At 39.3% G+C, this 27,252-nt stretch overlaps 1 protein-coding gene and 1 long non-coding RNA gene across 4 annotated transcripts in view; one reads left to right on the plus strand and one right to left on the minus strand.

Annotated features, from left to right (window-relative positions):
* The window catches only part of si:dkey-92j12.5 (multiple PDZ domain protein), a 44,300-nt gene extending 19,685 nt beyond the window's left edge, over positions 1 to 24,615 (plus strand). Inside the window, exons 21-44 of one of the 3 annotated variants that reach the window (XM_005456815.4) lie at positions 5,837 to 6,142; positions 7,763 to 7,945; positions 8,438 to 8,615; positions 9,877 to 9,987; positions 10,341 to 10,406; positions 10,890 to 10,961; positions 11,425 to 11,518; positions 12,444 to 12,652; positions 13,078 to 13,169; positions 13,249 to 13,378; positions 14,292 to 14,384; positions 14,927 to 15,001; positions 15,093 to 15,443; positions 15,681 to 15,764; positions 17,972 to 18,165; positions 18,902 to 19,049; positions 19,143 to 19,214; positions 19,346 to 19,469; positions 19,594 to 19,634; positions 19,878 to 20,000; positions 20,736 to 20,840; positions 21,924 to 22,027; positions 22,186 to 22,309; positions 22,984 to 24,615. In XM_005456815.4, coding sequence (XP_005456872.1) covers positions 5,837 to 6,142; positions 7,763 to 7,945; positions 8,438 to 8,615; positions 9,877 to 9,987; positions 10,341 to 10,406; positions 10,890 to 10,961; positions 11,425 to 11,518; positions 12,444 to 12,652; positions 13,078 to 13,169; positions 13,249 to 13,378; positions 14,292 to 14,384; positions 14,927 to 15,001; positions 15,093 to 15,443; positions 15,681 to 15,764; positions 17,972 to 18,165; positions 18,902 to 19,049; positions 19,143 to 19,214; positions 19,346 to 19,469; positions 19,594 to 19,634; positions 19,878 to 20,000; positions 20,736 to 20,840; positions 21,924 to 22,027; positions 22,186 to 22,309; positions 22,984 to 23,130 — 3,226 coding nt within the window. In that variant the 3' untranslated portion in view covers positions 23,131 to 24,615. The remainder of the gene's footprint in view (positions 1 to 5,836; positions 6,143 to 7,762; positions 7,946 to 8,437; positions 8,616 to 9,876; positions 9,988 to 10,340; positions 10,407 to 10,889; positions 10,962 to 11,424; positions 11,519 to 12,443; positions 12,653 to 13,077; positions 13,170 to 13,248; positions 13,379 to 14,291; positions 14,385 to 14,926; positions 15,002 to 15,092; positions 15,444 to 15,680; positions 15,765 to 17,971; positions 18,166 to 18,901; positions 19,050 to 19,142; positions 19,215 to 19,345; positions 19,470 to 19,593; positions 19,635 to 19,877; positions 20,001 to 20,735; positions 20,841 to 21,923; positions 22,028 to 22,185; positions 22,310 to 22,983) is intronic. The other 2 variants (XM_019359823.2, XM_013275735.3) reach the window with 2 other exon arrangements.
* LOC102076801 (uncharacterized) lies at positions 8,549 to 14,367 on the minus strand. The gene is made up of 4 exons (XR_266771.4): positions 14,272 to 14,367; positions 11,968 to 12,073; positions 9,591 to 9,657; positions 8,549 to 8,633 (listed from the first exon to the last, which is right to left on the minus strand). It is a non-coding gene; the product is annotated as an uncharacterized LOC102076801 (long non-coding RNA).
* Positions 24,616 to 27,252: the final 2,637 nt, after the last annotated feature.

Consider the following 27,252-nt stretch of genomic DNA (forward strand, 5'->3'; position numbering starts at 1 on the left):
CAAAGAGCCATTGTTCTTGTGAAATGCCAAATTATCTCGTTTTAAAGAGCACTCACAAAAATATATTCAATATGGCTAATTAGACCTCTATTCAAGTTAAAACTGGGATAAGTCACTGCAAAAGAACCTCTGAAAATTAGGAAGATGTAGCTTCTCAACCTTAATGTAGCAAAACTGTCAGATCAGTATGATATTAGTCAAGAACATGGTCTAGTACACATGCCCACACAGTCCTCTGTGCAGGTCATCCACGAGAACTAAAAACACCTGAGTGGACAGTACTACTCTTTTTTACCCCTAAAAACCACTCACCTAAAGTATACACAAAACCTAAGAAACACAGACACTGCTGTTCTGCTTATTTCTTTCACTAACAGAAATAAGCTTCTGCAGTTTTCTCGCAGACTTTAATAAGACTGAAAGTGTATTGCAACTACAGCTGGTGTCATCTTGTAGACTTCAGGTAGCAGGTTTAACACACTTTCACACAGGCTTCATTTGTCAGGTTTGGGAGCTACATCCTTGTTTTATAATGTCTATAAATAATTTTTAAAAAAACAGGAAAAAATCAATAACTCTGTGTTTACTTTTTCACACTTTTTTACGTTTTATTTTAAAACCTAAAGCTAACCATGGCAGCTGACTTTCCTTGATTTCAGCTGTGTTATTTTTTTTACATTACATTCAGTACAGCTTTTTGAGATTACTTTTTATTTCATTTTACTCCAAATTACAAAAACTGTATTTTTTGAATTGCTTATTTCGATGTTTTAATATTTTTGCAGAGTGTAAAAAGCACAAAAAAAGTCTTGATGCTTGCTCAATCATCCAGGTAAAGAAATGTCAAAAAGTTGATACGTCCAGATGAACAGAATCAACTTTCTGGGATGTACAAAAAAAGGAAGTGTTCAGACCTCTTTGCTTTTTTCATACTTGTCCGGTAGATTTAATTTTGATTTTAAAAAATACCATAAATCATAATGACCATAAACTACAATGACCAAAAAATCTGTTTTTAGAACTGTACATTTTTTAAATTACATTTGAATTTTTCTACATTTACAAAGTCTTTTCTATCACATCCAAATTGCGGTCAGGTACAGCAGATTATTTTTGCTTTATCCTAAAGTTGTGTCAGTGTCATACAGATAAAAGGAATCCCAAAGTCACTCAAACAAAGCTTCAGAAGTCCTTTGTGGAGAACAGGCTTTTATAATATAGCAGCAAGATTGAAGCCACTCTTGATTAAAAAGCATACAACCTCCCACAAGGGATATTTAGAGGACTAAAGGAACAAGATTCTCCGGGATGATTCTCTTGCACATTTCTAAGCACCATCTCTGTTGGGCACTAGACACTGCTTATTGCTTATCACCTGTCTAAAACCAGTGACAAGGCAACACGCTGTGTGTGCTTCTCAGCTAAATACAGAGATGTTCCAAATGTAAATGACCTGAGTTTAGGGCAGTGATTCATCTTTCTGCTCAACAATGATCTGAAACAGACAGCCATGATAGCACTAGTGTGGTTTCAGGTCAGGTCAAGGACAGTCTTTAAGTTTAGCCTAAAACCACTTCAATATCTGTGGAGAAAGTTCAAGGCGACCGAAGGAGCTTGAGAAATCTGCCAGAAAAAATGGGATAACTGCCCAGACCCAGCTGTGTAGCAGTCCAGCGCACAACTAAGACTTACCCTAAAATCTGAAATACTTGAGGCTATAAACTGCTGCCAAAGGGATTCCTTCATATTTCTAAATTAAAGATCAGAAAATGTTTGTGTAAGATTTTAGTTTTTGATCTTCCATTTGCAAAAATGTCTAAAATATGTTTTATAGTTTTATCATTGTCGGTTATTGAGTATGTAGTGTATGCATACACAACAGAGAGGTTCCAAGTGTAAGTGATCTTAGTTTGGTGCAATGACTTACCTTTCTGCACAACAATGAACGGAGGCATACAGCGAGGCAGCATTAGAGTGGCTTCAGGTCAAGTAAAGGGCAGTCGTTGAGTCATCAAACCAAAGTTCTGGCTCAGACCACGTATGCATTTGTGTGGAAAAATGAAGATGACTGAAAGAGCTTGAGAACCCTGTCAGGAAGATTGGGATAACTGCCCAGATCAAGCTGTGTAGCAAACGAGCTGACTAAAGACTTACCCAAAAACACTTGAGGCTGTAATTGCTGCCAAAGGGATGCCTTCATAGTTCTAAATTAAAGATCAGAATACTTTAATATTTTTCACTTTTTGATTTTCAGTTTGCAAAAATGTCTAAAATATATCTTGATGCATGCTCAGTCATCCAGGTAAGTAAATCCAAAAAGGTTGATTCTGTGTTTTCAATGTTGGTCTTCAAGCAACTTCTTTAAGTTGCTTGAAGACGTTTCACCTCTCATCTGAGAAGCTTCTTCAGTTCTTCTCCAGAGCTGAAGAAGCTTCTTCAAGCAACTTAAAGAAGTCCAGACACTTTTCTTTCCAAGCTCCTTAGACTACGATGACCTGGATGACTGAGAACCTTCACAGACTTACTGATATGCTCCATCCAATATAAGTTTTATGTCATAGCTGCCCGTAATTAACAATATTTTTAATTACCACAATGTTTCTGTAAAGCTTAATCCACCATTCAATATTATTTTTGATTAAGATGCCAAATTACATTTATTTACTTGCATTTCTAAAGAGAAAACATGTGATGGTTCAATTGATACATTTCTGACTGAAGTCCAGATGTTCTCAGATTTTGGTATAAAAATGTGTGTTCAGCTGGTTATTTGCCAAATAAATAACAATATAATTATTAGTTTTAAACACTTTCTGAATTATTTGTGTTTGCTTGTTTTGTGATAGGTGGTTTAATACATTCGTTAAACAAGGCAGATACACAATTTAAGTTTTGGGGTTTCTTAAAGTTTTTCAGGCACCACTAAAAAAATAAAACTGTTTGTTTACTTAAAACTTGTGGTCCAAGGCCTCAGGCAATTACCAAAACTATAAAGTGAGTGTTTTTCCCAACTGAATACACCCTAGCGGGTTACAGTAGTTACTTAATGCAATTATTTATATTGCATTTATATGCACTTTCCGTGCTGTCATAGTTTAAAGACATTTTTGTTTGAGAAACAAGAAAACCAAAGGTATTAGTTTGGAGAGAACGAGGAACGGTCTTTTGGGAATGTTGAGAACAACCAACTGCTGAAAAAGTAACTGAATACCACTCGTATTTGTTAGATCTGCCCGTGCAAAATGTGACAACCTGCATCTGCAGTGTGTACAAGCATGTCATCAATATCGTCATCTCCGCAGTCACAACCATGACTTTGACCGCATCATCACCTATAAATGATCTCGTCTCACTTTGGATCTCCATTACCACCTTGTTTTTTTGACACTGCAGTCATCGCTGACTGAGGCAGTGCAGTCATGTTAGATTAGATTAGGTGATGAAATTTTAAAGATTGCCTAAGGGGAAATTGGATAAATTATTACTTGTTCTAACATCAGCAGTTATGGCTCCACATTGGCAATGCTTGTTTGGCTGATTGGAGATGTGCTCCACCCCCACCACCCCACTGCCCTGCAGAACACCCACTCACTTTCTCCCAGCCCCAGTGTCTCTCTCTCTCTTTCTCTCTCCCTCCCTCCCTCTCTCTCTTCCGCTCTGTGTTGCATTTATGGGCACACACATACAAACATTAACACACATACCAGCCTTTCAATGGTCTAACCTCCAAAAACACCTTTTCCTGCTATGGGAAATATCTCTGAATAATTCATCACTCATCTCACCTTGAACAGTGTGCTTCTGAATAAAAGAACGTTTTAAAGAGCCTCTCATAGATGCGCACACAATACACACGCGGACGAATACACACACGCGTTTTGCCTTTCTCTATCATATACACACAAAAACACTCATCAGTATACACATACCGTGTGCTCACACTGCCTCCTCCTAAACAGCACTTCAGATAAACTAAGAGCGAGTGGAGGCAGATGAGTTGCTTTGGCAGCCTCAGAATAAGACACATAGATGGGTGAGGGCTTGTCACCATCAAACTGCCTTCTTTCAGACAAGACAGGCTGTCCACATGGCTCAGTCACAACAGCTTAGTGTAGACTACCGTATTCAATCTACCACCCTGAATGAAACATAGAAATTGGCTTTTTCAGCAGATTCAAAAAGCATGTCTGCTAGTAGCATCACACCGTGTAAAAGAAGAAAAATAAAAGTGGGAGGAGGGGGCTGAATGATGTCCTTGACATCTTTTACAGCATGGCTTAGGCAGATCTGGGATTATGTAAAACAAAAACGCTGAGAAGATTTTTCCATTTTTCAGATGGAAAGGGACACATCCGTATTTTCAGAGCTCTAAATATCGTTTGACCGACAACTTCAGTTTTTGTTGTGGATTAGAGGTTGTTTGTAAAAGAAAAAAAATATATTCATGTATGACATACAAAAAGGGTTTATTATTAGTTGCTTAGCTATTATTTGGTATTTGTCCATCAATATAGCTTAATTTGTCTTCAGTTCAATGTTAAATTGTCAACAAGTAAAACTGTCTGAATAATAGTGGGGGTTTTGTTGTTAGTGCTGTTGCCTCACAGCAAGCAGGTCTGGGGTTTGAATACACTGGCTAGCTGGGCCTGTTTGTGGGGAGTTTGCATGTCTCCAGTTGCCTCCCACAGTCTAAAGCCATGTGTGGGTTTAGGTTAATTGGCAATTCTAAATTAGCTGCAGGTGAATGTAAGTATGAATGCTTGTCCGTCTTTCCACGTTAGCTTCTATCTATGATAAACTGGTGACCTGTCCACGAGGAACCCCACTTTTACCCTATGACAGCCAGGATAGTATCCAGGCTAATTGATGGATCTTTTGACAAAACAGACAGCTTACAAGAAAGCAAAATTTCTGAAAACACCCCCTAACCCTCTACTGGTTAGCCTAAATTGATCAGACATGTCTCCATGCTTGTAGGCAAGCTAGCTGGCTAATAGGCCAAGCTACTTGACAGCAGAAGTGGTTTATTTGCATTCTGAGAGAAGTGAGTGATTTCATGAAGACTGCCGTGATTTGTCAGTTTCTGTTTGGCAAAGGATGAAACAGCGAGTAATGTTTGACTGGCAAAATCATCTCTATATGTATTATTGTAAAATAATTTTACCATTTATAGCACATTTCTTTGCAGTTTTATTGGCTATGGTTTGTGTGTCTTGCTTAAGACCTCTGAGCAATCACAGATTTATTTTCCAGCTTTAAGGATGCATCCTTAAAGCTGGATCCTTAAATCCTGGATCCTTAAATCCTGCATCCTTAAAGCTGGAAAATAAACTAAAGATTTCTGGAAGTCACCACTTCTAGCTTCTTTATAAACTTAAAACAAAAAATAATCTATAACTTAATCTCTTTTAATAACTTAACTAACTGACACATTTTGTTTTATCTGTTATCTTTTGTGTGGATTTTGGACACACTGCTTTCCCCCTGCATGAGCTTTATGCTTAGCTAAGCTGGAGGTTGCTTAAAAATCCTCTTTATAGAAATGAAAATGTTACTAAACTCATCTTATCTTGATAAGACAGTGAATAAAAGTCATTTTAAAAACTTGCCATTACTTCAGAGGATAAAATGCAATTATTGCCTTATTCAATTGATATTTAATTTATGATTTATAGACGTTTCTCACTACTGGGACTGTTTTTTTGCTCATTCTTTGGTGAAGAAGTAAAGCAAATGTGCTGCTGAGAAAACAGTGTTGGTAAAACTCAAGTAAATAATGTTTATAATGCTTTCACCCCGTTCCCACACTTCTTTTCCCACATTCCCCTGCCCCCAGTATAACCTATGTCCCAGCCCACCAGGTGGATGAACACCGTACTCGACTGTGTTTGCCCCCTCTGGCATCAGTTGCAACAGACAGCCCCTCTTCCTCACCCACTCTAGCGACTGCTTCTCCGGAGCCAGCAGCAGACCCGGCCGGATCCTCGAGTCACCCGGCTTTGTCTATGCTCAAGCTTTCTTCCTCACTCAAGTTTAAAGCTACAACTCCGGATCCAACTTCAATCAGATCTTCTGCATCCTTCAGAACTCCCCATAAAGACCCGGTCACAGTTCCAACCATCACCCCAGCCTCAGACTCGAGGTAATATAAGAGCCAGAGGTCTTAGCCTATTATTTACGGTCACCTAATCCCTTCCCAGGTCCCAGAGTGCAAGATAAACCTGTCTAAAGGTTTATTAGACTTCAAGGCTCCAGTTTTATTACAAGTTGAAACATTTGCTGCAGGGAATTCAGACTAAGAAATAGCTATACATTCTTAATGCTTTAACCATAGGCTTTTGATTGCTGTAGCAGCTATGGTTTTATTACTGTAACACATCATTCAGTTACCCAGCTGCTTAAGTCATGCTAATGATCTGAATTATGATCTGACACTTTAATTAACCGTATCCATGAGGAAACAATTGTTTTCAGAATGCAGCCAGCTCGGTGTGAGTCTCCTCCAGCACGTATTTTCTCTTCTCCATTCTTCTGTGTTGTAAAGGCAAAAGCTTCTCTCACTGTTGAATCTCTGAGTTATATTTAGCTGTTCGCTTATGGATCTCAGTGCTGACTGTCAGCGAAAATGAATTGTTTCGCTTCTGTCTGTCCCTGCTTTCACTCTGTCTTCGTACCTCTGCCTTTCTCCTCCCTCCCTCACTCCCATTTTTCTCTGCAGCCTTTTCTTCGCTCTTATCTTTCAATGTGTTGTCTTTGTTTCTTTCTCTGTGTGTGCTTACATCTGTCTTTCATTTCTTTCGCACTCTCAGTCATCTTGCGCTGGTGTTTTTCTCTTCACCTCATTTTCCCTCTCCTCCCTGCCTGGCTCCTATCCCCCTTCTCCTCGCTCCTCTTTCAGCCCTGGTGGAACCATTTGTTCTGCCCTCTTCTGTAACTTAACTGGCTATAGGCTCCTGCTGTGCAGATAGCACCACTATCACTCACATCCATGGGCTTATTACAGCCCTCCACCGTTAAACATATTCATGAAAAATTCTCTGCTTTTGTACCTTTTTCTTCCACCCTTGCAGTATATGTGTGTGCGTGTGTGTGTGCATATATATATATGTGTATATATATATATGTATATATATATATATATATATATATATATGTGAATACATTTAGTACATTTTAGTATAACTATATATATATATATATAGTAAAGTAGTAGTAGTAAACTATATGTATATGGTTATATATATAGCAAACATAGAGTCACTACCTCATGATCAAATACAAATACAAGTGACAAGTGACTCACCAGTTCTGCTTGTGTGATGTTATTAGATTATTAATTTGCGATTGTTGGATTGGGAATTATCTTAAACTTAAAGATTTTTTTCTCCAAGCAGACTAAAAGCAAAGAACATTTAAATTTATATAACACAACACAAAAATGTTGATTCTCACTTCCGAAAGTTACCCAAGCACTTTTCGGAATAAATAAGCTAAATAATTCATTCAATGACAAATTAAGTGCCAGTTTTCTGTAAATCCATGTTATACCAATAGATGACTAATCAACAGTCACAGTAAACATAAATGTAATAGAAACATTTGCAATTAGAAAATGTCGGTAATGTATGTAAATAAAATATGTCTCTTTTTAAAAGAGATGATTTAAAATTTAGATGATTTAAGTCATTGTAGCACAAAAATAATCATTCAAAAACATACATTAAAACCCGTTATATAAAGTAATCTTTTTGTTCATCCCCAGCTGGCAGATAGCAAAATCTCTACCTCTGAAGAGCAAAGATGGAGATATTACAGCAGAGAAAAGGGTCAATGTTAATACAGGTGGAACAGCATCAAAGCCAGACGTGGAGATAAAGGTGGATGGTGCAGAAGAAGGAAAGGAGGAGGAGCTTCTTTCTACAGTGTCTTGGGACCAGCCTAAAAGGTTAGTGAATTTGTCATCTAATAATTATCATGAGATATTATTCAGATTTTCCTGGTGTGTTCAGGCAACTTCAGGTCATGATCACAGCAGCGCTAATGGTGCACAGCAGACTCTACATGCTCATATTTCTTGGGTTTAGAGAAAGCGACTACAGTACAGAATTTCATTTTCAGCTTGCATTTATTGCATTAAAGAATGCGTCCCACTTGGATACAAAAATTGCACTGCGTAAAAAAGAAGAAGAAAGAAAATCATTAAAAAAAAAACAACTATTCTGTGTTTCCCTATAAGTTTTATTTTATTGTTTGACTAAATCACTGAATCTCCATCTGCAACACTAAGCAGCAGATTGTGATTGTGAGACTGAAAAAACCAAAAATACACATTGGATAAATTATGCAGCACTGTTTTTAAAATACGTAAAGTAATGTTAGAACAATCTCAGCTCTGCAGTGTGCGGTGATGTTTCTTGCATTACACTCTGTGTTTCAGTGTGCGACTAACGCGAGCACCAGGTCAGTCCCTAGGTATCAGCATAATGGGAGGTAGAGGCATGGGCCGAAGACTGAGCAGCGGTGAGATGATGAGGGGAGTCTTCATCAAGAACATCAGCCCAGACAGCCCGGCAGCACGTAATGGGACCCTACGGGCTGGAGACAGGATACTGGAGGTACGCGAATGCCTGGAACTGACATGTGTGTTGGTGTGTAGCAGAGAAGGAGGCGCAGTTATCAGAAATTGCAGGAAAGAGGTCTCTGTGTGTGTGTGTGTGTTTGAGTACCCGGTGGTGTCTGTGTGTGGTAGAGAGAGAAGGTATTGTGCACACTGCATAAGCATGTATTTATATAATACATACTGTGTATGTGGTACTGGAATTCAATATTGTTTGTGGTCTCTGCTGTATTAAAAGGTGCCAATTTGATTGTAATATGACACACTAATGGCCAATTTGTTGTTTAAATGCCCATAAAATGTTATTCGCAGCAGCCCATTATTTGTTATTGGTCAAAGATTGAAGGTTCAGCTCCACTGTCATTATATAATACAGGACTGCACAATAAAATGCAGTTATACCCCCTCCGCCATAACATACTTGGTTATTCATGCAGTTATCCAATCAGGTAATCATGTAGCAGCAGTACAATGCATAAAATCATGCAAATGGAGGTCAGGAGCTTCAGTTAATGTTCACATCGCACATCAGATGGGGAAACACAGTCAAATTGACTTTGACTGTGGCTTGATTGATGGTGCCAGATGGGCTGGTTTGAATATTTCTGAAACTGCTGATCTCCTGGGATTTCTGTGCATGACAGTCTCTAGAGTTCATCGCGAATGGTGTGAAATATTTTTTCTGAAAAAGCATTCAATGAGCACTTCTGTGGACAGAAAGGCTTTGTTGATGTGAGAGGTCAGAAAAGAGCAGTCAGACTGATTGCAGGGAACAGAAAGACAGAAAAACAGTAGCTTAAATAAAAATTCTCTGTCCTTAAAGAAAAACACACATTGTAAGCACAATAGCATCAGAATGCACAACATGTCATGTTGAGGCAGATGGGCTGCAGCAGCAGAAGACTAATGTCAGGTTCCACTCCTGTCAGCCAAGAACAGAAATCTGAAGCTGCAGCGGCGGGCACACACTCACCAGAGTGAAGTGAAGACTGGGAAAACATGCCATTCTGCTGTATTAGGTTTGAGCTGTGTGTACAACACTGCAAGATAAAAGAAATTGTCAACTGTCAGAAATTTTGATATATAATTTTTCACTAGCTGTCTCTTCGAAAAAGACAGCCGACAGCATTGCAAATAAATGGGCATGGCTATTTTAAGGCAACTTGGATTTTAGATGATCAATGTGTTCTTTAAAAACAGATCTACACTGATCTGATCTGAAAATTGTATTTACGCGCATTTCTGTTGATGTTGCTAAGGTATGTGGTGTGGACCTGAGAAGTGCCAGCCATGAGCAAGCAGTGGAGGCCATCCGCAGAGCTGGAGACACTGTGACCTTTCTAGTGCAGTCTGGACAAGACAGATCTCAGGTACAGCGCCTCAGAAAACAACCAAAAATAGCAGATTTTTGGTGGCTTTATGCATCCTGCAGAGTCTGTATATTCTGACATGCATGCATGAATTTGAGTCTCCTGAGGTTCAGATTCTTTCACATTGAATCTCAACACTCAGTAAAGCGAAGGTGCAATGCATATTCTATTGGAAAGCCCCACCAGAAGTTGCAGCAGCGTTGTGCATGGGCGTTGCATTATTATGTCTTGTGGACACAATGCATATTAGGTAAAAATGCATTTGACTGACAGAATAAATAATTATTCAGCATTACGTGTATAGTTCTATAGAAAATCATATGCCTACTCTGCATCTTGTGTTTCGCCCACAGTCTCCTGCTCTCATCAACCATGAAAGACTAACTCCAACACTGCTGTCCAACTCACACAGCAGCAGGGTAACGCCGCTCTACTTCATATTTTAAGCTTCGCATTAAGGTTTTTCCTGTTTCAATGGCATACATAAATCTTATTTCAAATTTACACCAGCCTTGATATAATAGTGCTTTCCACTACTTTTCTAGTATAGACAATCATGTCCATTAGAATATGAAGTACTGCTCGTTGGAGCTAAAGAGCAGTAGCTACTTTTCATGTTTTTTAAAGGTTGCGACCACATCTTTAGTTTTCGCTGGGAGAGAACACAAGCTGTGAAGTTCTCACTTTGTGTTCCTACACAGTTACTGATATTTGGCTGTGTGTTGCTTTAGTGTATAGAAAATGTTTCGTGCACACCATATTATATATAGATAGATGAGTCATTAACACCTACACAGCAATCCAAAAAAGAATGGGGAAGCTTTAAAGAGCTTTTGTTTGAGACAGGGATTTCTTTTTTCATAGATATAGAGCTATGTCTGTGTTTCCCCACATGATACTAGGAAGCAGAGAACCTTGGTGGTCTGTTCCTTAGTCCTTCCCCTGCAAACCCCTTCATTCCCACCCCGTTTAAGGTTGGTGCACTGTGTGTGTATGTGTGTGTGTGTTACCACAAGTGTGCCACACTGTAAAAGCATTTTTGCATTTGCATCAAACCCACTTCCAGAAACTTAATTAACATGCATTTTTGTACATAGAACCCTTGTAGTCCCTCGCAGCTACCTTGTTTGTTTAAACCCTTTGTTTTTTGCCTTTGATGGAGATGCATGACTCTAAATAGAGTCAGTGCATTCTTTTGAAGTTATTTTTCCATCCACTTGTAAGTTAGTTGCAAAATAATGCATGATTCTGGTCATCTTTCATGTTATTTTTAGCTGACATTAAAACAGCGTTCATTAATTCATCCTCTTCATCAGTTATTTCCCAGTGCTTTATCAAGCGCACTGAACAAGCCTCAGGGGTAGTCCAACTTATGCCTGAAGGACCCCTGAGGCATCTCAAACTCTGCTTGTTCAATAATGCAAAATTTATCCCAAGGTACCTTCACCAGCATCCGATAGAATGGATCAGAGATGCCCTACGAATTTCACAACACCAGTCGCAGTTGAAGATGCTGACGACTCTGGCAGAAGTAAGACTCCATCATCAAGATGCCTCACACACACACATACATATATATATATATATATATGAATCCTCAAAAGCCCCATGGAACTAGAGCCTATGTACCAAACCCATCCATTATAGATTTTAATAGTGATAAACATTTTCTGACACTCACAGATGTTGAATTGTCAAATTCTGGGACATACTTTAAGCCATATGACACTTAAACCATCTTCATTTCAAGCCAGTTTGCATAAATAATGTACCAAGAACAGATTAAAGCGTAAGAAAAAACTTTTTAAAAATATTATTCCTGTATAGCATCATTTGAAAGAGAAACATCCCTCTGTATGAATACATTTTAGTTTCCAAATAATGTTTTTTCTGTCTATTTTTTGGCAGGAAAAAAAAAACCTGTATTCAAATTGCATCTATTGTTTTATTTCTTACGACCGTAACTATGAGACATATTACCTCGCCTGGATCAGGGTTATCAGGATCCCACTCTGGAGCTGGCTCTATTGTGTTTCAGCTTCAGGGTGATCATACTCCTCAGCCTCCCTTGTTATACTGCTTTATACTGTTGATTAGTAAAACAGTGTAAAACAATTGGAAGGAAACTGTGCGTCTCTTGCACATGGATGCAAGCAAACAAAATATGAATCCATTCATTAAAGCGTTGCCCCATGATGCTACAAGTGGTTTGAAATGCTTTGTATGCATATATAAATCACAGTCGTGCCACTATATTCCTTTTTCCTTGCACAGTTGTGCACACAAGGCGCATACTATCATGCTGTATATAGGCATTATACAAAAACACCCTCAACAAGTCCCTTGTCTCCATGTCTCCATGTGTCACTCATTACGTGTAGTTTGCCACACTTGTTTCTTGGCTTAACAATCATATCATTCTCCTAACAATTTTCTGTCTGCTAACTGTGTCCTAGAAAAGATGCTTCAGCGTTATGGCAGTCTGTCTGGAAAGCTCCAAATGATTGAGCTAGAGAAGGACCCTGCAGCTCACGGCCTGGGAATCAGCCTCACGGGCAACAAGGATGGCTCTAGGGCCCGTATGGGTGTCTATGTGGCAGATATAGACGCTCTAGGCCCCGCTGGTTTAGATGGGAGGATACAGATCGGGGATGAGCTTCTAGAGGTAAGGAAGACAGGCTATGGGAACAATACGGGAGAATGAGTGAGTAGGGATTAACAGATTAATGGTGTGAGATTGAAGACTCCAAGAATGGCTTGAGCCATTGGAGAGAGACAAAATAGTGAAGTCAAAAATTAAAGCAGGAGAAGAATAGAAGGGAGTTGGAGACATGGATGAGAGCGTTGAGCACCTGCACAGTAGATTTATCATGCAAATTACCATTTGAATGATAGTTGGTGCTGGGCTGGATTTTTGTAATGAACAACCGTGTAATAGAGATGAGGAGGAGAGTAGTGGGAGAGGAGCAGCTGATGAGTCGGCGGGGGAGGAGAGGTTAGAAGGAGATGACAGAAAGGAAGATTAATGTGGAGGTGAATAGGGGGGAAAAGGCGTTGAATAGGAACTACATGACGCTGTGTTTCTTCTAGATTAACGGTCAGATTTTGTACGGCCGGAGTCACCAGAATGCCTCCGCCATCATCAGTAATGCTCCATGTAAAGTCAAGATCATTCTCATCAGGTAACATGATTGCTTTTTGGTTTTACACACTAAAGGTTTTTGTAACCTGCTTCTAGAATAATTGCTGTTGTTTTACCAGAAATAAAGCAGCTCTAGGTGAAACGGTCCAGGGACTCAGGAAAGACTGTGAGGACACGATCGACTCCCAGTCTGACACTGGAGGCTGTGGACAAATCTCCAGTGACATTGAACACATTATTCTACCTCAGGTACAGTACATCCAGTAGGTCTCTGCAAACCACTGTCAGTTGTCTATACTGCACTTGCACATTTTTGTGTATCAAAGGCAGCCTGTAGAGTGATAGCAGGTACTTTTGTATCAAAATCTTGATAGATAGACGAGTACCTGTGTAATTGTACAAAATGAACAACATGTAACTTTAATCACAAAAACACATTTTGCAGACATGCTGTTATTGGTTTCACTAGTCTCATATTTCCATCTCTGTACCAGTATTCGCCTCCATCCATCTCTCATACCCAATAGTACTGCCATCCTCTAACTCCCTTCTCAAGTTCATTCATAAACTTCAACTGGTTCAGAATTCTGCCGCTTGGAGCATCACCAGATCTCCCTGCATTAGTCATGTCACGCCTGTCCTTCAGCAGCTTCACCGGCTCCCGGTTAAATGTCGTATTGATTTCAAGATTCCGCTCCTCACCTTTAAGGCAATCCATAACCTCGCTGCGCAGTACCTCTCTGAACTCCTCACTGTCCCTTCTGCCCTTTTGACTACACTGGGATCTACAACCTTCAGTTCCTTTGCTCCTCGCCTCTGGAATCCCCTCCCACCAGACATCTGTAACACTGACTCTCTTAACACTTTTAAATCCCATCTTAAATGTGCCGGTTTAGCAAAGTTGGATGAGCAGGCGACCACATGCCGCATGGCTGAGGTCGGCCGGCCCAGGTTCGAGTCCGGCCTGCGGCCCTTTGCTGCTTTTTTTCCTCCACTTTCCTGTCGCTCTTCACTGTCTGTCTAATAAAGCCAAAAAATCCCATCTTAAAGCGCACCTCTTAAAACTGGCACAGTCATTTTTTACATATGAGTATTATTATTTGTTTTTGATAAGAGGTAAGTGTTTAAGTTTTTTTTCTTACATTGTTGCTTCTCATTCCAGGATTATGCAGGTCTTGGCCTTTGCTTGGAAGAGGACAACTCTAAGGGAGGACTGGTGGTCACGTCCCTGATCCAGCACGGCACTGCCAGCAAAGTATGACATCATCAACATCATATGCCCATATATCATCTATACTATCTATACTATTTATAAGTATCTATACTATGTAAGCCTTTTAAGTAATTTAATCACTTTCAGTTTTCTTTTTGGTTCTCTCTGAGTAAATTTACTCGGTAATTTTTAAATGAATAAAAATGCTGTTATTAATAAATATGTATTATTCCTTTTTTACCCACAAAACGTATAATCGATTGCAATTTTGGCCTTCACCAGGGCAGAACTCGCCTGTCTCATAACATATTTGAATTATAAAGGGTTGCACAAGTCTGATGTGATGGTTCTGCCATCTTGGCATTATGAATATTATGTGAAACAGATGATGGTTGCCATTTTTTCAAGTGATGTCATCATGTACTAATACGTTTTCATGTCCGGCCTAAGGGAACAGTTATTCATATATTTGTCCAGAGGGTGTGTTTGATTTTTAATCACACTCCCCCACCATCTTTCTTCTACACACTCAGTTTCATACATTTTGCTTATCTTACATATTTTATTCATGCCTCTTTATGCAGGATGGCAGGATAAAGATTGGAGACAGAATCGTAGCAGTGGGTGATGAACCCGTGGCTGGACTGTCAGTAAAAAAGGTGCAAGCACACACGCGGGCTGTGAAATATATGCTCTTCAAGGTCAAGTTGATTTAATGATTTATGACTCAGCTGTCTTTTTTGTATTCAGGTGTCCAGTTTGATTCTCAAACACCGGGTCACTGTCAAGCTCTCCATCAACCGTTCCAAGAGTCTCTCCTCCTCCTCCTCTTCTTCTCTCCCTCTCCCTGCATCACTCTCCAGTCCCCGCTCACTCACTCCAGTGTCCTCTCTAAGCCTTCCTGTCGCCTCCTCCTCCTCTTCGTCTCTAAAACCCATGCAGACCTCTCCAGTGGAACAGTCTGATTGGCCAGGATCAGCTCCCACAACTTCCGACCCTGTCAGCTGTCCAATTGTTGCAGGAAAGGAAACTACCATAGAGATTTATAAAGGAAACGTAGGCCTGGGTCTCAGCATTGTAGGTGGATGTGACACTTTGCTGGTGAGAACAGCTAAATGATTTTTAACATAAAGATCTCGTTATTCATTATTTGTCATTGTGACATGAAGGGAAATTTATGTAATTTGTTTATGTTTGCAAATGAAAAATCCACAGATGGAAGCAAAGTTTGTACTCGAATTAGGCCAAAAAGTTGTGCATTTGTTTGTTTGTTTGTTGTTTCAATATTCAGTTGTGGAGTTGTGTAATGATGGAAGTGGTTTCTGGTTTTTACACCAGGGGGCAGTAATAATCCATGAAGTGAACGATGGAGGAGCAGCACAGAGAGATGGTAGACTGCAGGCTGGAGATCAGATATTAGAGGTATAACATTGATACATGTGCACACAACCACCAAAACAAACAGCGGTGCATGTGAATAAATTATTTCTAACCGCACAGCATTTATTTTTATTTCTGTTGTTTGTTTTTGCAATATTTTTCAGTATGAAGAACCCAGCAGTGATGCATCTGTGTTCTTTTTTATTTATGCACTATTTTTTTCCAATTCAGAAACTAATTTTTTCAGAACTCAAACTCAGATTGCTTTGCCAGATATAACAGAATCAAGCTTCAGTTTATAGTGAAAACCAGAAAGTCACAGAAATGAAACAAACAAACAAAAAAAACCTGAAAAAAAGAAATCTGCCTTAAAAATTGTTTACTCACATGATTAAAAAGCGAGGGGTTTAATGTTTACTACTGGTTACAAGCTCAAAAACCTGTTTTATAGAGAATGTGGTTCCCAGCGGTTAAAAATAAAGACCCCCAACTAGTGCATCCTCAGGGTTTTATATAAGGTCCACTACTTTTTGCTTCTTATGTAAATGACATTTTCCACTGGGCTGTGGAACACTAATAATACCATCTTGGATGCTACTGATCCCCCTAAAACCTTCTCGAGGGGACTGCTTTCAGCCATTTCAGAATATCAGTCTTTAATTTAATGTTTATACTAAACTCCAAAATGAAAAAAACTATATATATAAAAACTATAGAGAACAGATTGTCCTACTAAACTCATGAACATCTTGCTCAAAAACTGGATTCTGGGTAAATTAGATTCTTATACCACTACGCTACCTTCTAGTTTTTTTAAAAAACAGACAAATGATGATATTCAGTGTGCAGCATATTGTGCACGAATAACTATAAAGATATCATCTATGCAAAGATATTTAACATCTTTGGTGTTGTTTAGAGGTCATTTTCCTGTAACAGCTCATTGGAGAGATCATCACACAAACAGTGAATTGGAAAACTGGCTACCAGCACTGTATGCATCACTACTAAACAAACTGCAGTACAACTCGAGAAACACTAACAGAGATACTTGTTGAACTAAGAAACTGTAAAGCTCTGGTAGCTTCTGTCATCTCTCCTAGTTAAATAGAGCAACTAAAATAAATAAATACAAAATTCTAATAATAATCGTCCATTTATCTACCAACTTATCCAACTTAGAATTTGCAAAGAGGCTTGAGCCAGTCTCAGCTGTCATAGAATTAAAGAGGGAGTACAGAGAGGATAAGCAGGATTTCTCCAGGCAACTTCAGGGATACGAACTGCATATGAAAGGTTTACTTTAATATGGGCACATCACCATGGCTGCAGGCCTAACCTGCTACAGTTTAGGTTATGTTCACGATAAAGTCACCACCAAGAAAATAGTGTCACCATTCCTGGAATTTCCATTTAGACTAAAAAGCATTGAAGTCTTTATTTCTATGCAGCTTTACTCCTCCTTCCAATTTTACAACAATTTTATTGTTATATAAAGATTAATATATGATCCTAAAACAGAGCACCTAGAGCATTTGTATTTTTATAACTATACACTATGATAATATCTGCAATCCATCAGATTCGCCTGTGATTTAATGATAGCGCTATCATACTGATATGTCTGTTCACTTACATAATTGGCATTTTTCCTTTCAGTTTCAAATAGTCTAGACATTAAAGCACACACATTCACAAAGTGTTTTTAATGATGCACTTCTATTCAGTGCTTTTTCTCACATACACTAACACTGAGTGCAGCAGCTCTGTTGCTTTCAGTCTGTGTGTTTTATCTTACTATGTAAAATCAGTTGCTTTTCTACCAGCAGACTCTTCTATATTTCTGATTGGTCATCTATTACTACCAATATAACACAGCCTTACCTACATTGATAGACCACGGGTTAGCTTGTTGAGTTCATAACCACCTTCATGTGACTGCTTAGCTTAATGGCAGTGTTAGGGTAAGTGAAGCTGCGTAAGGAAAAGATACCCTGGGTATGCTGAGCAAACAGCTAGAAATAGAAAAACAACCACACTATCACCAGTTAATTTAACAATCATTTCTGAACTGTGAGAGAGAAACTGACATAGGTACAAATGCCACACCCCAGACCTTCTTTCTGTCAGTGTTAACTACTGCACAGCCTGATAATAATCTGTCTCTTTTTGTGTTTAGTGTTTTGTATCCACAGAATGTATTTTCATACATCTTTCCCCCTGTTTCTCTCACTGTCACTGTCTTCTAGGTAAATGGCATAGATATGCGGCAGGCCAGTCATGACGAAGCTATTGCCGTGCTACGGCTCACCACCCAGCGTGTCCAGCTGTGCGTCTTCAGGCACCAGGAATCCTACAGGGAGGAGGACCTGTGGGATGTGTTCAGTTTGGAGCTGAGGCCTCGTCCTGGAGAAGGACTGGGCTTCACTACTGTGGGGAAGAGGTACAGTCAGGATGCTTTTGAAACCTCCAACTTGGTATGTTCACAGCAGGTTTTAGCCCGTGTTATCTAACACTGTGCTTTAAAGTACAACAAAGACAAAATCAAATTTTGTTCAGAACCATCCTGTTCGCAACCTAGGTGATGTCACTTGCTGAAAGAGCCTGAAGCTGATGAAGTTGTAAATATATCGGCTTCAAATATAACATATGGCAAGTGGGAGTACTCCTCCTCGCAACCTTTAAAGATGAGAAATAGGTTAAAAATAAATAAATGCGACTATATTAGTGAGTGATTAGTCTTGTTGCCTATTTTTAACACAATTTTATTCTTAATCAACTTTTGTTTGTAAGCTGTAGTGAGGCTGCTTAGTTAGTTTAAATTGCAGAATTCCTGTTCCTTTTACGTATAATTCCGAAAATTATATCCTAAAAAAAACAAAAACCCCTTAATAGACCCTAGTAGATTGACTATTTTCATGGCAAACTCCTTTTACATGTTCTGTAACTACTTCACAGATCTCTCCAGCATTCAATAATTACCATAAAGGTTAGATAGGGTCTCACTGCAAAGAAGTCGCAAGACGCATCATTTCCAAAGAGCTCGGGTGCCAATTTTCTCACAGCTTTATGTATTTGCACAATCAGGTGTGACATTATGCAAAACAGGCGGTGCACAGGTCACATTATTTATAAGCCTGGGGCAGGCACAGCTTTTGACCTCTGTTTTCTTCCAACAGTAATGACACTGGCATCTTTGTGTCAGATATCATCAGAGGAGGTGTAGCAGATTCGGATGGCAGGTTGTTGCTAGGTGACCAGATTCTGTCAATCAATGGGGAAGACGTGCGTGCAGCATCACAGGAGCGTGCACAGACGCTTCTGCAGGTCTGCCGTATTCACAGTTTATAAACAAATGCACATATAGGTAGGCATTTTTGTGGCCTCATCAATATGTGCGATGTGTCACTTTGCTCTCAGAATTGCAGTGGAGGAGTCCACCTGGAGGTGGCTCGTTTTAAAGCCGGGGTGCAGTACACACTGCGGAGTCAGGTAAACTGTTTCTCTTGGCTACGTATTTCTTTAGTGATATGATTCCTAGTGAAATTATAGTTCAGACTGTAGTTTGTAGGTCAACTATTGTGTTTATACACTATTTTAACAATATTACTCTGTGAACGTAGGAGTACCTTAAGTTGTGTTTTATCCAGAGCGAAGACTCTGACTGCTCCACACTTACACCCTCAAGTGTATGCGATGCTTCTTTTGGCCACCAGAGGGAGACAGATAACAAAATAGGGAGCTACAGTGAGTGTCAGCTAAGTTCACGAGTATCCTCTGAGTTACAATGTCGAGTCCAACAATTTGCTTTGAATGGAAAATATACTCTTGCATCTTTCTATCCATAGTTATGTGTCATTTTCTTCTGCAGCATTCAAAGACTCTGACATCAGAAAAGTGATAATAAAAAAGGTAAAACACTCTTATAGTAATAAAAGCAATGTCTTTTTTGGCCCCATACTGTACTGGAGAAACTGAGTAGTGATAATTCAACTTATTTTTAGAAGTTACAAATTAGTATAAATTAGTTATATACTGAAAACAACCTGCTTCCTGACTGGATATCATGCTCGTGTAACGGGTGTTTATTTTATGCTCGAATCTGCCATTTGAAAAGGTTGCAAATGTGTGTGTTTGTGTGTCTGTGCGCTCCAGGGTCCATACGACTCCTTGGGCATCAGCGTAGCTGGAGGAGTGGGCAGTCCCCATGGCAACCTTCCTCTTTTTATTGCTACCATGGATACCAATGGACTGGCTGCCAAAACACAGAAATTACAGGTGGGGAGTGACCATGTACATACACCAGTGCGTGCATGCATGTGTGTCTCATGTATGCTTCACATTGTGACTAGTCGCATGTGGACTGGGCCTTAAATAAGGAAAATTGCACTTTCTTACTCTTACTGTGTCCCTTAGAGGCTGAAACATCTGCAAAAAGCTGTAAACTTAGACTCTCTGGTATGCATTGATAAATTTAAGGGCATCATAAAAAATAATGTGAAGGAGGCACAAGATGCCTTTTTCTTAAGAGGTGACTGTTGTTTTACTGTGTATTCTTCTGTAATCGCAGAGACATTTAGAATCTGAAGAGGCCGTTTTTCCTGGTTAACTAAAGGTTACCAAAATGAAGTTTTCCAACACTGAGACAAATATATGGACTGCCTTAACTGTGTTACATGTTTATTGGAAAAGAGGTCGATATTTTTACATCATTTTCTTCCTGAAATACATCTCATAAAACGAATATAAAGGTTGGAATAGATCGGGATGCAAGGGGCAGAGGACATAAATGTTTCTCCATGATCAAATTTCAGACACATGTAACATAAAATGCATTCTAGACATAAATATAGAAAATGGAGTGACATACCAAAAGTAAACCTTTATTAAATCCTGAAGAAAAAAAAGATAGTGACAGAAAAGAAAAGGAGACTTTGCAGGCAAAATGGAGAAGGGGGGATAGTGTTAAGTCTAGGACAAATGTGTGTTTGTGTTTGTGTGTGCATCATCTAGACGGGAGACAGGATCCTCAGTATCAATGATGTTTCCACTGAGGGAATGACTCATGTCCATGCTGAAGCCCTGCTCAAGAACACCACTGGAACCATCATTTTGCAGGTACTGTCACAGTGAGACATCCAGTAACTGATATGTAATGCCTGTAAGGCAGTAAGTTTCTGTGCGATAACGTCAGCAGGTTTTAGTTCTGTTTTGTCAGAGAAACACAGTAATGGTTCACAGCCAGCTCCCCGTAGGGCTTTTTATCATCTTCCATATTTCCCCAAGACATAATTTTACATACAGACAACTAAAAAAAAAAAGTCTTTAACAAAAAGGAGGCCCTTCATTATCAGGATTTTGCACAGTCAGTGTATGTTAATTTCAAGACAACAGTGTTTATGACATTGATTTCACACCATCTCCTCTAAAAAGACTTGTGCTGTAAGGGAAAAAACTTTATTTGTATCTATGGAAGCGCATGTCGCTTGTTTTTGGCAAGTAATTTGTGTTTAAAATAAACATCAAAAGGTTTTAGACTTGTATCACTCCTACTCTGCTAATATTTGGATGGGCATAAGACCGCTGTTGCATCAATAAGATATTTGATCATTGTCCAACTATAGAAATGTTAACTTTTTGTAGAAATCCTGATTAATCTGTTGTTAGCAAAACTTCTTCTGGATAAATACACGTTGTTGGTTTGCAATGCATCGGTTTTGCAGATTTGTTTGAGAAGCTTGTATTTTTAGTAGACATGTACTATACACTAGCTCAAATGTTACACATGTTCTGTTATGATGACTTCTCCTGTGTTGGTTTCATTGTTCCTTCATTGTCTTTTATTGAAGTGAAACTGACACCACATGTAGGCTGGTCTGCCAGATTACCTATTCAGCACAAATGGGCATTTTCAAAGTGATGCTCTGCATACTCCTAAAAGAAAGCTGTGAAGAAAAGCACTCCTGTCTTGCTGATGTCAGTCAGGAGAAACTCACTGTTCTCCAGAGTAATCGCATACAAGTCAAAAATAATGAGATATATTTTTAATTACATGTTACTGTCACTATTTGTAGATGTTATGTTATTCCTTGGATTCAGGCTGTCCTGCTTACTTTGGTCTCTTCGTGTAGTCCTAAATGGCTAGAACCTTTACACTTTGCACTCATAACATGCTGTTTGTGTGGATCTATGTTTGTCAAGGTGGCTGCAGCTTCTCAGGGATGCAGCACACAGGGTAACAGCGATGTGCATGCATGGTCATTAGGCCAGCCGAGCAGCCTGCCCTGCTTTCACAACAGCCTCTGGTAAGAAGTGGTTTGCTTTCTCCACTTTAATTAATGAAAAAAGACAAAAGCAGGCCTCAAACTTTACTAAACAGTTGGTGCAACGCTTATTTTTAAATGCATGCACATCGGTGCGCTCAGAAGCCGACATCCATTGTTTCGCATCGTATTCTTCACAGCGCTCGCATGTATAAGACCATCACTCTGGAGAGAGGCTCCTCAGGTCTCGGCTTCAGCATTGTAGGAGGTTTTGGCAGCCCTCACGGAGACCTGCCTATCTACATCAAAACTGTCTTTGACAAGGTGAGAAAGCATCTGCCAGGTCTCCTTTTGTTGTGAAAACTGAAGAGTTTTAATGTTAGGAAAGACAGTTTAGCAGCAGTCTGTATGTCACTCACTGAGTCACTCCCTCACATCTTCTTATAGCGTTTTCTCTGTTCAAAACAAAACTTTCTCCGATCATCAGCAATTCGGGTAAAAAAGCAGGCAGCAGGCAGTTTCACCGTTTGTGGTTTCGCTCTATATATGTTGTTGTTTTGTGACTACCTATGTAAGCCACATAGGAGACAGAGATTCTTGTGTGGTTTTAAGTTATAGTGCCTTTTTTTGTAATTCAACACATAAAAGTAGCAATTTGTCCCTAACTGCAATGCTCAATGTAAGAAACAAAGCAAAAAGGCCCCAGTTATAACTTGTTAAATAGCTTTTGTTTCGTAACAGGTGGTAAACTCTTAGTGCCATGCTGTAGTAAAGCATTCTGTTTTAATGCCACCTGTTGCATTATGTCAGTTTTTACCTGATTGCTTTCCTTTGTTTTGTTTCTTGATTCCATTTCTGAGCATCTGTTGCGACCAATTCCTTTGTGATCATTACCAACGTTCATTTAATCTCACATTCATTCTTTTCCCTAACATATGTGTTGCCATATTAGTGTTTAAAAGCTCTTGTTTATATATAATGATGACTTTGTACTTCAGGGTGCAGCCATTGAGGATGGCAGGCTGAAACGTGGCGATCAGATAATTGCTGTTAATGGACACTGCCTGGAAGGTGTGAGCCATGCTGAAGCTGTGGACATTCTGAAAAAGACCAAAGGAACTGTCGTCCTCACCGTGCTCTCATGAGACAACTGCCCACTGCACCTCAATTTCATGACATCTTCCTAAAACAGCTCTGGAGGGCTGTGGTTGTTTCCTATAAAGCTGTAGAGTGATTCTCCTCTTGTAGAGGACACTCTACATGTCAAAACAATACATATAAATATAAGAAGAGTATTTATTTTAAGTCTAAATTTACTTGCATTTAAGTTGTGAACTCTACCTCCAACTGCAAACACAGCTTTGTTGTATTTACACTCAGTATTTAAAAATATAGCAGAGCATGTCCAGTTAAATCCAGTTAAGCAGCCGGGTATTGGGCCGCCAAGGCCTCCATCTTGGGCTTTGTGGATTGGATGCCTGAGTCCAGTCTGAGTCCTTTCAGAATGACCACTAAGCTCAGTCATTCTGGAGGGACTCAGAGTAGAGACGCTACTCCTCCAGTCCAGAAGACCTAGAATGCCCTCTTGGTGAGGCGTTTTGTGGCATGTCTAACTGGCAGGAGACCCCAAGGGTGGACGCAGGACACACTAGAGAGATTTTATGCCTCAGGTGGCTTAGGTAAGCCCCAAGAAGAGCTGGAGAAGGAAATAGCTAAGGAGCCCCTGAGACCCTGACCCAGATGAGCGGAAGAAAATGGATGGATGGATAGTTCAGCATTGCTGTGCATTATTTTTCATGTAAACACACTCATCAATACGTTACGTGTTCATACTAATATATAAAATTGAAGCCTCAATTGACAGCAGCCTAGTGCTGGATTTTGATTATTACTTTAACAAACAAACAACTCCTAAGACTCAAAATATGCCAACTGCTTCTGCCAATCTTTTGTATGGCAATAGGTTTGAAAGACTGTCGTACTTTTCTTTTCATTGTTGTGTTCGAATAATTAAAAATGTGTCATGATTTCATGAATAATGAATGTCTTAAGCGGCATGTTGATAATTAGCAATGATGACGACCTTGTGTTAAACGGGACAAAGAATAGGAAAAACTGCATTTTGCTGCATCTGTTAGAAGCAGCTGCTGAGTATCGACTGTTATTTACCAGTGTAGTATTAATCAGTGTTTTCATAGTCTTTAACTTTAGCAGCTGTTTTTTTAGGACTTGATTGTTGATGTTAACAGTTCAGTGTGAAATTAGACACCGTCTCCGTTTTATATGAATTTATTTACCTGACTTCACACGGCTGTGATACTTATGTTTTCGTCACTGTAATTAATTTCATTAATATGAGAAGTCACTTCACACTTACATACACGCATGCACGCACACACTCGTTTTCATATCTTAGTGAGGACATCTAATTGACATAATGTTTTCCCTAGCTGCTTACTTTAACCCTAACCATCAAAAATGAATGCCTAACCCTGACCATTTGCGTTGGTCCTCACAAAGATATATAAACATGGTACACACGCACTGGTATTGTGTAACCAAATGTTCTGTAAGTGATCTTATTAAATGTTATTTGTTAAAATTTTGTATCCAAAACCTTTTGAAGTTCAGGACCTTGTGTTTCTGTTTTTCTTACCTTCTGATTTATCTCCGGATGCAATGTGTCAGTGAAACAGACGTTTTATATGATGAGTTTTTTTCCATCGTTTTTTTTAAACGAATAGCAACAAGTTATATTTTGTGATTTCTCTCACCGAGTAGGATAAACCTTTTTTTTTTCAGTTTTCAGATTTCACACATGCACGCCACACACCAGTATCTGAGAAAATCTCTGAACTGTTAAACAAGTACAACTGAGCTGAAAGTCACATTTTTAATGGATAGAAGAAGCAAGAGTCTTCTTTTCTTTTATACTTTATTTTTTGGCATATTTTTTGCATGTTTCCAAACCAGTGAACTGAATTTCGCCTTGGAGGTGTTTTCCTGTAGCGGTTATGCTCTTTGTCTTTATCCCTCTCTCGCACTTTTTCTCCGTCTTTGTCTGCCATGAGTACATATGCGGCATCACTCACGTTTAGTCAAGGTGACAGGATGAAGTGCGTGTCGTGCTTGGAATGACAGGCAGCTCTGAATTACGGAGGAGTCGTGAGGAGAGGAGAGAAGAAGGGGGATCAGCTAGATTAGAGAAAAGGCAACATTTTATAGAAGGTTAAGAAAATCAGTCTAAAGTTTGGACAAAGACATTTTAAACCTGAGGTCCGACAATCACAGAGGAAGTGGAAACCTGTGACTTTTTTTTAAAGGAAAATCCTCAGTACTTTCACTTTAATTACCAGAGTTACTGGTGACAACTTGATAAACAATACATTTGCACACAAATGTCTCATTTAGGAAATAGGAGGCATCTAGGGAGATCCTGTCTGGAGCCTCGGCATTAATCAAAGCCATCTGTTCACATTGCAAGCTTTATTGAAACCCAGCCATCGCGGTCTGCTTTATCCTTCTCCAGATGAACAATTGCTTCCCTGTTGGCACAAGGAGAAATGGAGAAATGGTGTAATGCTTTTTTTTCCTTTTTTTTTGCATTTCACTTGGATGTTTGCTGTAATATAAGAATAATAAATGTCATATTTGGTATTTTTTTTCATATCCACAAACATTTGACCTCTGTGGATTTCCAGTTCCGTACAAATAACTGACAGGGAAGCAGATGAAATTACATCTGTTTTTCTTCTTTTTCATTAAGAGGAAGCAAAAGGACTTAAATGCTGTTTTTTTCTCTTTTCAAAACCAGCCTCAAATTTCATGACAAACATTTTAAAGGGGAAGAGGTCCAGCCACAGGGAACAGGACATTTTTTCCTATCCTTAGTCATACACCATGTAGCACAGTAACTTCTTTGGCTGCAGAAACTGCAATGCATTTTTTTCTGCAGGTGACTTTCATGAGAGCATGCTTGAAAGGCACTAATGAGCCTCTGTCTCTGGAGGATAGCAGTGGCCAAATGATTGTTCTATGTGTGACTGTCACATCGATCCATATTCATAAACGTAGGGGACTGTGTTTTTTTGCTGTCAGTGTAACCTGGTGATACAGAAAGTACAGCCAACTTATGATGGGTCCAAAAAGTCTTCTTCTCCATCCTTTCCCATGAGGTCCTTTTTCAAGATATCAGCATGCACTGCAAAAATACCGGTCCTTTGAAATTCACTCCAGTCAGTGCTGAGTGTTAAAATCTTGATTCCCATAAAGCAAGATGTCCCAAAATATCCCAACAGGAAGAGTTAGGTGCCACTAAGTCCACGTCATTCCCAACAAATGAGCGAAAGACCTGGGCTGAGTTGGCATTTGGCACACAGACGCAAAAAAGCGTGCACGGTGGTGTGGCTTAGTGATATTCAGTGACATAGCCTAGAGCAAGAGATAGTTAGACCTAATCATGAAACCGCAGGCAAACACTGGATGACGTCATCCGATTAGGAGTTTGAAAACCGACCGAACAATGCTAATGAATAATGCTATTAATTTTACATACGGATGTTAAAATACAAGGGTTTCCTCTACATATCATATCTACACACATCTGTGCTTGGATTAATTTAGCAATAAATTCATCCAGAAATAAAGTAAATTTCAAGTGATGAAAGTTCCGTAGTCTACTGTGTAGTTATTACAGAAATCTTTTTAACGCTTATTCAATAAACCACTGAATTTCTAACGATTCACAAAAGCTTATTTATGAAATTCTTTTTGATACTCTGAATAAAAAAAAAAAAACATGTTCGTTTTTAAATGTCCGTTGATCACCCTCGGCTTAAACATCCTCAAATTTGAGGACACTGTGGTTAAGTGTTTGTTTTAGGGTGGGGAGTTTCTGCTGAAAATGCAGCCTTACATCAAAAAGATGAGACAGCATCTCCACCCTCCACTTCCATGACGTCCTTGCTGTAGGTACGAGCTTGAAGACTTTCTGTAAGCCTCCAAAGATGCAACGTAGGATCATAAATTGTGCATACTGTGCGCCTTCGTGGTAATTAGGCATGCAGTGACAGGTGGCCGCATTTTGTGACAGACAGGACAGGAATATTTATTTATTCAAGGCGAACGATATTATGTATGTAAAACTATCACACACACACAAAAGCCACAGTTATAAAAATAAAAGTAATAAATCTGTGCCAAAAGGGCAAACTAGTCTTACAACTCGAGGGTACTCGAACCCTGCTTTTTTATAGCTTATAGGTGTG

The sequence above is a fragment of the Oreochromis niloticus genome, linkage group LG6, assembly GCF_001858045.2.
Source record: "Oreochromis niloticus isolate F11D_XX linkage group LG6, O_niloticus_UMD_NMBU, whole genome shotgun sequence".
Lineage (NCBI taxonomy): Eukaryota > Metazoa > Chordata > Actinopteri > Cichliformes > Cichlidae > Oreochromis > Oreochromis niloticus.